Genomic DNA, 12,343 nt, shown 5'->3' on the forward strand with positions numbered 1-12,343 from the left:
AAAACTTTTTTGAGGAACGTGGCAATTACATCGCTGCCCACCTGTCATGGTGCTACGCTTTCACAGACTGCCCTCAGGTGGCATTAACATCTCAATGCAGGATGCGTTACAGAATCGGCTGTTAATCATGCCAGTGGAACAAGGTGAAAAAAGAAAACCTACATTACTGCTGAAAGTTAATTTATTGTTCATTGAAGGTTATTCATGATTTGAACTAAGCCAATGGATATTAGAGTGACAGCCTTCTTTTTGATCGGTCCACGGAAGTCTCACAGTAAGCAGGAGGACTATCAGGAGACTTTCATGAACATCCATGATTTCAAGGAAAAAAAAAGCAACGAAAGATGTTGCCAAGATGTAACTGTATCAATTTTGATGAGAGAAAGGCCTACAGCACAATTCAAAAAAGATTCACACAAAACCTTGTGACTACTCACAGAGAACTGTCAGAACAAAATCATTTCAGTAACAGCTTTCTGTTCCAAACTACTTTTAAAAAGGTATCTAAACTGACCACCAAATGTAAATTTGAGGGGCCTTTTTGTTTTGGAGGAGGATAAGGAGGAGGGGGAGAGGAGGAGGAAGAAAATACACTAAATGAACCAGAAATAAAATTAATTGAACCTCGCTGGTAGATAGCCAGGTTCTTCTGACAAACAAACTAGTTGGAGCAGAATAGTACATTCTGATATAACGTGCACATGCCAGTCATTCAGTAGGCTGAATTTTGAGGCTCTGTATGGTACATGAAAATTCAAAATTTTCAAGGCTTAGTCTTTATTAGGTCATTTACTGTCTCTTCCTCTTCCCTAACCTGATGGTCTTCAGCAGCAAAGAGGTTCAACCAAATATCTTTAAAAGGAAAATTAGTAATTTAAAGTATGTAAAAGTAACTTAGGCTGGGAGAAAAATCAGCTGGCTATAGGCGCATGCATAACCAAACAGGAAAAGCAGTGATCATCCCAAAGCCTTTTGATTGCTTATCAGAGCTTGCTTCAGTTGCATTAAGCCAAACTGGTGCTGCCTTTCTCCTTTTGCACTCTGCACACTGTCAGTGCTCACCTGCAGCTTTCCTTCCAAAATAGCCCATTACATGACTGTACAGATCCCTCAGTGGAGCCTCTGCTGGCATTCTGTTCTGCCTCTGTGGGGAAACATTTGCCTTCGGCTTCGAAAGAGCATGTACAACAGTTTTATAAACACCACCCAGGGAGCCCTGCTGTTGCGCTGACTCCTGACCTGATGATCTAAATGCACTACGATTATGGAACTGATTAACTGCAACACTTTCCTTTTGCAGCACAGCTGCTTGAATTTCTGTAATTTCCTTACTTTGCTTGCTACCAAGTGAAGCAGCATTGATTGCATCTAGAGGTCTATATATTCCAGGTCTAACCAGCTCTGTGGCAGCTGATGAGCTGGTGCTTGTACTGCTACTGCTGTTGCCGCTACTACTACCGCTGAAGCCACTAAGTTTACGAAGTCTTGCTTTCCAAGCAGCCTCTTTGTTCTCAAGAGGATTGTAAAACTGAACTGATTCTGTAGATGGTCTAAAAGTTACATGAACGCTATTTCTTTTTTTAGCTGTTATTTTCATGATTTTGGCCCTATGAGTTACTGTTTCAGATATACTCCTTTTAGTTGGTGACAGCTTGCTTGCACCTGCGATGTGAGGCATTTGAGGGTTAACTTGTGCTTTAGGAAGAATTTTCTTTGCATGCATAACACGTGAGTTGGTTATTTTTTCGTTAAATTGAGCACTTTTATGCTTTTCAGCTAACGCTGCTTCCATGGCTGAATCTACATCAGCTTCAGTGGCTGCTTGCCTGTACAGATATCTTTTTCCTTCTTTGATGCTAGGACTAATTGGCCCATGATCAAACAGACTTTCACACTGTTTATCGATATTTAACTGTCTGACTTTATCGAGTGCTTCATTTCTTGCAAAAATGTCTATTTGAGTAGGTGCAATATTACTTATAAAGCCACTTTGGTTTTGTTCTAGGTGCAGCTCTGAGTTATCAGGTCTTTCTGTAACAGTGATGCTATTCGTGCATTGACCAGTCTGATCACTATTTTCTAATCCATCCAGTGGTAATCTATCATTCCTATTTACTGATGTATCACCTTCGTGAGCAGAAGCCTCACATTCATCTATCTCAAAGTTACCGCAAAGTTCTTCTTTTTCTTTAAGATATTCTCTCAGAGAGGAAAGAAGATCATCTTCACCTTCAAGGTCAACACACTGGTTTTGTTCAAAGGTTGTGTTTGCAAATTCTACTGGCCCTATTAAATGACAAAGATGGTCATAAATACTATCCCCAACTTCCAAGGAGGACTCTCTGCTATTTGAATCAGTAATATGGCTTTCAGTGGATCTATGCATTGAAGAGGTCTCAGTGGAACTCTGTAAACTTGGAGCGTGATGGGATGAACTGTCAATGACAGGAACTGCACCTTTGGCTCGTTCAACTGCAAATGGTTCCAGGATGTCAGAGGTGCTGCTACTTCGTGGCAGTGGTTGTTCCTCATTTAATGCACCAAAAACTTCACTTGGAGCATCCTCACTCTGTGAAAAATGTCTGACTCGAGGTGGACGTGGAAGAATTTGAGCATCATCAATGTCTGTAGGAAAAAAGCGTATGTAATACAAACCAGAATTTATATAATAAGATAAAATTTATTTACTGCTACATTCTAATTATGTGATTGAAAAAGCCAGGAAAGTCCAGAGCCTTGTTTAATTATGTACAATGAAAATACTTTTTCAGTACTAGAGTGTTAAAAACAAACGCACATAATATCCAGTACAAAATGCAATATAAATGAGTTAGACCATCAGAACACAGTTTTAAATGTTAACATGCATGAGAACAAACAGTGAGACCATGGAACATTTGGAAGTACAGTTAAAGCTAGGGCTGTGCCAATAAATTCAATAATTCAAGCAATATTATTCCAACTACCTTGAAGAAATGTTTACCTGTAATACAAATTAGCTTAACAGTACTCTCTTCATAGAATTTACATCTAGATAAAAAATACACAACTCCAAAGAGAACATGTAAGTTTTCTGGCAAATTAGAATTGTCTACTGAAGAGATAAACTATTACTTTTTTCATAACTTGTGTGGACATACATAAGTTACTGAAATATGACAAACAATAGTAATGTAAAGTTATAAATATTATGTCAAACATAATATAGTGAAGACTTAGAATTATTATTTTTTTTTTTTTAAGTTCTTAAATGACAGAGAAGAGCTGGAGAAGATGACTATAAATAATGGATATATATATATCTTTATAATACATCTTTTTCCCAAGAAGGATGTTCTGTGAAATGTCTCATCTTGAAATTGCAAAACTAAATGCTAAATGGAAGCTAACCTCCCCATCTTCTTTCAGTTTTACCCAAGGAACTCATAAGAATTATCAAATTAAGAATTTGATAATAAAGATATTGAAGATAAATTTCATAATAAAGATGTTGAACAAATCCTGCAGTCACACAACACTTAACAATGGAGTAAAATCACTTTTACTTACGAGACAAGAATGTTTGTTATGACCATTTAAATTAGTAATTCCTTGTCTCTACTGAGGCTGCTAATATTTCGCCATCAGTATAAATCATAGTAAACTGCAATGAAAGCCGCAGTTTCAACAAGGATTGCTGAAGAAACGTACAGAAACATTCAGCCCACTTCATGTTATTCACCAAAATAAAGAATTTTCACACTCCTCATCAAATTTCTTGATAAACAGGAATACTACATACAATAAAATCAACGATACAGGCAAGGATAAGTGTCTCTTCAAAAAATTGCATGAATTCAATGCTTTTTAGGGGACAGGAACTAGAAACATAAGGTAAAAACATCTTAGTCAGTTTTCCATTGGCTTCATTTTCATAGAATCATTTACTCTTCAGATTTATTTTTTAAGACCTATCACTTGTTCTAGATATGCTTTTAAAAACAGGAATAACAATAAAGAGCTTAAATAAACAACAACAACAACAACAACACTTACTTGCCACAATAAACAGACTTACCTTGTTCTGTCTAGAGGGCTTATCTTCAGCACCGCAGTAGTACTTAAATTTACTGCACTTACTTAAATTCAGCACATCACACAATTGAAGCCCCTTCCCCTCCCTCAATTCTGATGTGTTATTGCCAAAATAAAGAAATTATGTTGAATTGATTTTAAAATGTTTCAGATGATTACTTCATAGATGTCAACATCTATTTCAACAATATTGTACTATGATAATCTGAAGTCACCTTAAATGACCATTTTGAAGTGCTCACACTTTTCTGAGAAAGTCAGAGCTAAAGCTGAATTTTGTCGTAATTTCCTTCTGAGCAAAGCACATAACCTGGAGGAATCAGATACATTTGCACTTAACTTATGTGTTGAAATAAGACAAAAAGTCATTATTTCCATGCTCAGTTTTTTAAGGAAACTCTAATTTGAAAATTGAAGTTTGATCTGATTCAAAGTTTACTGAACTGTATAGCAGCTATTAGACAAGACATAGAAGCCTATAGTGAACAAGAGAGTAGACATACAAGCTCTTTCAGAAAATTAACATGAACTGAAAATAGCTGTATAGTGCACAATTTATTAACCCTTTCCTTTCTCTTCAGCTTTCACTGACAGCAAGTTTTTCAACAATATCTCTATTCAGTTTATTATTGACTATACAGACTAACATCCTCTGAAATGAAGGGGTGCCTCTTTAGCTAGAATTGATATTTCAGATTCTTTAATTGATTTAGGCAGATATTAGCATGGATTATTCTTAAACAGTTTCTGTGCAGCTTTAAGAAATAGATCTTAATGAAAGCAGTATTTGAGGGTCACAGGATGCATCTAAAACTTGTATAATAATATTATTGATGAAATTAATATGATAAACTGATCTCATCCTGAGCCTCAATATGCATCTTTCACGTTTGATAAACTTCATTTTAACTAAAGTACCAGCCTAAGGATTGCATACTAGGCAAGCATGCAGTGATTATGATTTTCTAGGATGTTAAAAATTACTGGATGGAGAACTCCAAAAGCACGCCAAGCAGCTCCACACATTGAAATAAATTCAGCTAGATTTATTTCAACGTTGATCCAGCATTATTTCATAGGTGTTCATGTATGTGTGAACAGCACATACAAGTACACAAAGATTTGCATACAAACGTGTAGTGCTGGTGCCAATAGAAAATTCATTTTGTAGAACAGAAGAAGAAATTAAGGAAATACATCGTTATTGTAGTATCAGCATTGAAAATACAGATAATGTTTTAAAATCCAAATGAACAGCCTCCTTGGAGATCAGAGCTCACGTTGGCACACTAGTTACAGTCAAAATGGGACTTGAACAGTTCCTAAAGAGTTTTTAGCAAACACATTACAATTGTTACTGCAGAGGGCTGTATCTTTAACGGTGCACATACTTGGAAGAAATACTGTCTGCTCCCTAGTATGCTAGAGTAACGAAGAGACTGAAATTGTCAGTTCTACCTAATCTCAATTGATTGCAACTTTCCTTATACCACCTAACCTCCTATTTTTCTGCTTGAAGGCAGAAAGAAAAGGCAGCTTTTCAGCATTATTTAGCATGTATGCTAAAATACAGGCACATTCTGGCAGTACATAATGAAGGACAATTTTCAATGTACAGTTCTTGATACTTCTTTGGTAATAGAGGGCAGGTGAGAAGTGCAAAAAAAAAAAAAAAAACAACTATCTTCTTTACAAAAATGTACCGACTCCAAGTCCCATTTGTATGTAGCCTTCCAACGCACTTTCGTTTTTTCACTCATTGAGACAAAGACATAATATAATTGTCAGCCTTACACTTTACTACTTTCTACCCAAGTAATAGCTGAAGTACAAGGAAAAAAAAAGGACAATATTATCTGTAACATTTCATATGAGCTAATCCTAGCTGTTTTATCTATTTGCTGAAAGAAAATTATCCAAAGAAAACTACTGTGAAAAATTCTAGCTAATCATCCAGCACGGCCAAACATAACATTACAGAAAATTACAAATCTATGAAGACAGATAATTTGGAAAACCAAACCAAATCACAGCACTTCAGAATCCAATACTGTATATATACAGATAATATTTTTATATATTAATAAAATCAGGCATTCTGTAAAGCATATTAAATGATACCATACACTTCAGAAAGGTTTTTTTTTCATGGGAGCTAAATTATATCATTATCATGGTTGGCCACACAACATCCAAAACCGAAATCAAGAATTTAAGAAGAAAGATGTAAATGGCAAGTCAAACTAAAACTTCCTCCTTTTCCTTCCTTACTAATCACAAACACAATCTTTAGATTAGCTGTACTCTCTGGTAGACAGAAGCTGTAATACTGCTCTCTCCAAATAATTATAAAAGCAAGATATTCCTCTCATTTTATTTTTTTATGATAGTAAACATTGGCACAGCACTAACTTCTAACAGTTCCAGAATGAATTGGAAAATAGCATGATATTTTACGTAACTCCAAATATTCATTCTTAATCTCTTCCCCTCTCCCCCCATCCCCCAAGTATTTTTACTTCAAAAAATTAATGATTTTGCAGAATTTGAAAGCAGAAGGTTTAAAAAAGTGACAAAGGGGGTGCAGAAATTAGCAGAGGTGGCACTACCTGAAAGCTCATCAGAAAGGGGAGTGAGAACAATATCAGGCAAGAAGGGTTTGGAAGTATGGATCAGAACAGGAGCACTTTTAGCACTGCGTATATAGGCCGATGGCAGAGCACATTCACCAATGGATCGGCTTCTCATGGCTTTAAAAAGGAAAAGAAAGAAGTGGGGAAGGAAAAAAGAAGAGTGACTATAATGAAAGGCTTGTGTCACAGAAAAAGCAGCAACAGAGAAAACAAAGATAAAAAGGAAGAAAATTTAAAAATTAAAACATTTCAGCACGGCAGATATTGGCAGAGCTGTAAGAAAGAAAAAATTCAGTGGACACATAAGACATTTTGAGTTTTTAATTTTTATGTAAAGCAGTAACAATGCCTTTATTACGACTACTACAGAGATTTTGCATTCGAAAACCAAGAAACTAATTAACAGTTTTTTCCCATTGCATCAAGGGTTGAAAAATCAAAGTTAAAACCACTCCACAAGCACTCGGAAATTCAGATTTTTTAACAGAAAAACAACTTACTCTACATTTATATTTTTCTACTTTCCTTTGGATTACTCACAGACAAAAATATCTAAATTTTACCCGTAACCATAGTCTTTAATTCAAGATGCTCAGATATTCAAAAATGTGAAAAGAAAATAAGCAACTGTATGTGGAGAAACTTCCAATACAATACAGCATGTTTCTGCATCAAAATGAAGAGACTGAAATGAAACTGTTTGTCAACATAAAGTGTTACATTCTTCTCTTACTAGATATTGAATAAATCTTGCTAAATCAATCCTAATTAACCTTTTTCTATCTCCCCTCCTGCCAACAGTTCCTATAGAAAGAAAACTTACATAAGAATTGTAGCAATAGGATCAAGGTTATGTGTATAGCCTTTCGAATAGATTTGAAGTGAACCTTCATTACACTTGTTTTCCTTTGTCAGAGTAAGATATAGCAAGAACTGATATTGCATTCAATCTCAAAGTACAGCAAAAGTTCTTCAGAAAGTAATATTCATAGTTTCAAGCAGTTTCCTTTTCAGGTTTTTGCAAATTTGAAAGCTTATGCTAAAATAGTTGCTGATAAAGGAAACTTCAGTGCATCCTAAACAAACATTGTCAGCACAGCGTTTATGTAGTCTTTGAACTTTTGTATGCATAATTTCAAAACAACATGGAATATACCCTCTGAAATTTCAGTGCTTCTGATCTGTATGGGAATAGTAAGAACAGAATGGAGTACAGAAAAACTTGAGCACATCACACTTACAGATCAGGTTAGAGAACTGTCCCTAATGGAGCGACAAGAAGATAACTTGAGTAGGCCAACATATATAGAGCAGGAAACACATTTGACGAATGCAGCACGCCTTAAGCAGAACCTTAACATCAGTTTCAGATATTTCTTTTTCAAAGACAAATGTTTTAAGAATGAAGCCATTCACTTAAGCTCATAAGACAGAAAGCAACTTTTTTTTTTTAAAAAAAGCAACTACCTGCACAGTTGTAACTTCTCTTTAAGAGGTACAACATTAAAATTCAGAATACAGTGATAGTTAGCTGCATTGCATTCATCATTATGCATTTTTAAATGAATCTAGGCAAGTGAAAAAAATACCAGGCTACACAGAAAACAGACCAAACTTTTGAGATTGGATACTATGTTGAGTGCAAGTCATTAAAAAGAAGTGCCCCTTCTAATTTGACTGCATCTTTCCCACCATTTTACATTGATTCTAGCAAGAGGGGACAGGATTTCTCACTGACTGTTTGGAAGGCAGAAATTTTAGAGATACTTAAGAGGAAAATAACTCTGAGATGTTGTAAAAGGAAAATACGATCTCCCCGGATATTTATTTTAAATAAGATGTGTCATATCAATTCATTAGCCGAGCAGAGGCAGATTTGAGACCAGAATGTGAACTAGGTATTTGTTGCTTTAAAACCTTCCACTATTATCGACAGAAAAAAGCAGGGGAATGGAATCCTAAATTCTTTTTGTCCTGATATTTTTTATAGGACTAGAATCTGCTGCCTAGGCTACAAATTCCATACCTAGTCCTCCAAAAGATTTTTCAACCCATATGCATATCACATTTAAAGGCCCTTTACCAAAAATTACTTTACATAAGTTCAGGCTAAAAATGTACACACTGCATATCAGAAAAGCTGTGATTTTTCTTTGAGTAAACCAAATACACACAAACTTGGTGCAGCCATAGATGTGCGCTGGCATGAGGATGGCTTGTAAAACAAAGGTGTGCAGACGTACACAAAATGTGTACAACAAAAAAACAGATGAAAAGGAAACCCCAGCTTTTTCTTACCATAAAATATTCAACATGCACATCTCCCCTACTCAGATATAAAGAGTATATTACTCACAATCACAGGAAATATACTATATATCAGTTATCATGCAACACATGTCTCAGTTTCAGGTTTTGCTTGTGGCATTATTATTAAATTGAAGGAGACAATCTGACCAGCAAAATGCTATACAGAAAATTTCACTTACTGTCACTATCAGCCAGTTTTTTAATATGCGACCCTGTTTTAAATGGTACAAGCTAGGAAGCACCTTAACAGGACTCTTAATAGACCTGAGACAAGGACATATACTTTTGTAGCATATGCTTCATCAGCACCTTAAAACCTGAAGAGTTTGGGACTCTACAGCTGGCAACTTTGTTTGGGCTTTTAATCTTTTAAAATTATCCTACCAATACTGAGATGCTTGTCCACAGGTGGTGTACTACAGTATGAATACATCTGAAATTTTAACTGGTTATAACAGTACAAACTTGGCTTATTAATATCAAATATGTAAGTAGACAAGGAACCAAATGAAGGAAGCTAAAGTACAGTCAAACTAAAATCAGATTAGTTTGCTACTTATGAGGTCAATACATAGCTTGATTAGATAAACTCAATGATTTTAGGGCTAACATCACATGAATAGACATCTTTCACATAGAAGCAAAACAAAACCTTTATAAAATTGATTAAGTGTATACCTTACAGAACATCTGAAATAACAGTATGAGAGGGAGAAATTTTAACAGGAGCTTTACCTTGTTAAAAAATTAAGACTTAAAGAGAAAAACACTGCAACAGTCAATCACAGAGAAGTAGAAATTACATTTAAAGTATTTGTGATCTGTAAGGAAAACTGCTGAGTCAAGCTTGAGCTGTCAGCATGAGATAAAGGAAAAGCTGTGTAGCATCTGAATACATGAAATACACATTTTTGGAGTAGTGCTTACAACTAATCACCTCTGTCACCCAAGTAGAAGACTTCAGATGCTACTAATAAATGAAATGTAAAAATGTAGTAAGATAGTTTTTTTAAAATGTTCAAATAGAAACTCTGGCAAAATAATCTTGTGACAAAAAAAAAAAAAAAAAAAAACACCCAAAAAACAACCCATCTTTTCTTTGTGAAAAGATATTAATGTTTGAAAAGATACTAAAAAAGAAACTAAAAAAGATACTAATTTTTGAAAAGCTAACATAACTGAACATATATTCAACTACTAATATGCATTTCTGCTTCCTAAATTGTGTCAGATTGCACTTGCTCCCAAGAAATATCAGTGAAGAAAAAATGCATCATGATTGAAGTCACTACTATTATAGAGATAGTGAAAAAACATAAGATAGTACTTAAAGTGTTATTTTAAATGAAAAAGTGAAGTGAGTTTAACCTTCCTTCACATAATGGATATCACTGAGATCCGCAAGATGAGACAAGAGAATAAAGAAATTAGAAGTCCAGTTCAATAAGACATTGCACTCATATCATATAGATGTAAATGAATCTTCTTTTGAGCATTGCACCCAAGGCACTGTCTAGCATCACTCATTTCTAACTAAAGGGTATCTGCAAGTAATGAAATTGTGAAATAAGTCACTTCAGAAGCAGTGAACTGTACACATTTGCACCAATCTCTCATTAACACAAGATTCTGGGTATAGGAAAGGACAACAGGTTTTATGAACTAAGCAGATACATATGTATTTCTTGCACTTTTCTTTCTGCAGTTGGAAAATATTCAACCTACTTTGTGCACTATTTATGAAAACACAGACTTAAAGAGCCACCTATTCATAGCATTGCTCAAACCATTCCAGCTTTCTTTTTTCTTTTTCACACACTTACAACTGTATTATTTTTCTAATGTAGGCTAAGCATGCAATCAAACTTATTCAAAATTAAACCATAACTGCATTGCTTTCATTTACAGTAACTGCAATTGTAGTAACAACAAGCTATTCAGCTGCCCTCAAAACATGCAAGACTGCACAATTTACACTTGCACCTTCAACTAGTTGTTTAAGAAACTATAATTCTGTGGAAAAAAGTTAAGCATGCAGCTACAAAGCCAATTACTAATTCCTTCCCCTTTCTCAAATGTCACTTATATCAGCACCTACAGATACATACCAACAGTTTTCTGCCGTACTATGCTTCTTGCCTTTTCAGTTCCTGGAGATCCAGTGGTTGTAGCACTCCGTTGTCTCATTGGCGCCTGTCCAGGCTGATCACGGCTCCAGCCTCTAGAAAAGGACTTATCCACAGAAGACTTGGGGAATTCATGCCCAACTCCTGCAAAAAGAGAATTGTAAATCTATACACTTCTATACTGGTACCACCAGAGAGCTGTGCTCTTTCAGAGAGATTTAAAGTTGGATAGAATAAATTATCAGAGCTAACATGACGTTAAAGCTAAGCAGCAAATTACTATTTTTAAGTATCTCTAAGACCACTCAGTCAGCATTAACTGAGGGATCCTGAAACTGTTTCAGAAGCACCGGTGCTCTTAGGCTATTGTGATTTTCTTTTCTGATCAATCAAGTACAAAATCACATGAAAACTGGTTTTGAAAAGATTGTAGACAAAATGTGAAAATATTGAAATTTTTTCTTTCAACGTTTACTGTTTCTATTAGACAAAACACACAAAACCATACATTACATACCATTAACACTGCGGTTGTTAGTCAAATAACTTTGTGACTTGAGGAACATGAAATAAAGATGATAAAATATTTTAACACCAAACACATAAATAAGTAAAACAGATGGTGGGCTCTAAGAACATAAGTTTTCAAAAATTCACACACATGAAAAAAAATATAGTGTAAGAAGATTAAGAAAAGATATCGAAGTAAATACAGCTCATAAGAGGAGCTCTCCAAGAACTGTAAAAAAAAAAAAAAAATCCCAGTGAACTGAAAGACCATTTGCAATGTATTTCCTTACCTACACTGAACTGACTCATGATCACAAATTGTGATCACAATTAAATCATTAAAGGGCATCTCCTTGGAAATTATGCCTTCATAGTGCACATTCATTATTATTAACAAATGAGCAGGGCCAAACAAATTGGGTGTAATATTTAAATGATTAATTATTTCAAAAACCAGTAGAGTTAATTCTGCAAGCTTTCTCTGGAATTCTGCTCCTGAAAGTTAGCATAAACTCTTCTCAAGTGGCTCCGTATGGGTGATGCAGACAGTTCAAAATATTTTTAAAGACTATATTCAAAATAACAATACACATTCTTATCCAACATCATACTTATTTTTTAAACTGTCTTATGGACAAAAGAAGAAATCTGTGTAGTACAGGCAAACAAAATTGCATGGTCTGGAACAAA

General features: G+C 34.9%; 1 protein-coding gene across 19 annotated transcripts in view; it reads right to left on the minus strand.

Annotated features, from left to right (window-relative positions):
• Positions 1-12,343, minus strand: part of RALGAPA1 (Ral GTPase activating protein catalytic alpha subunit 1) — a 112,676-nt gene that overhangs the window by 69,788 nt on the left and 30,545 nt on the right. For 8 of the 19 annotated variants that reach the window (XR_005860044.2, XM_015287375.4, XM_015287372.4 and 5 more), the window contains exons 16-18: positions 11,126-11,287; positions 6,684-6,824; positions 1,063-2,625 (exon numbers count right to left, since the gene is read on the minus strand). Coding sequence is in view for 18 of the 19 variants with exons in the window: in XM_015287375.4 (XP_015142861.2) it covers positions 1,063-2,625; positions 6,684-6,824; positions 11,126-11,287 (1,866 nt within the window). In the remaining variant the exon portion in view is untranslated. The remainder of the gene's footprint in view (positions 1-1,062; positions 2,626-6,683; positions 6,825-11,125; positions 11,288-12,343) is intronic. The other 11 variants (NM_001277454.3, NM_001277453.3, NM_001277452.3 and 8 more) reach the window with 3 other exon arrangements.

Source organism: Gallus gallus, chromosome 5, assembly GCF_016699485.2.
Source record: "Gallus gallus isolate bGalGal1 chromosome 5, bGalGal1.mat.broiler.GRCg7b, whole genome shotgun sequence".
NCBI classification, from domain to species: Eukaryota; Metazoa; Chordata; class Aves; order Galliformes; family Phasianidae; genus Gallus; species Gallus gallus.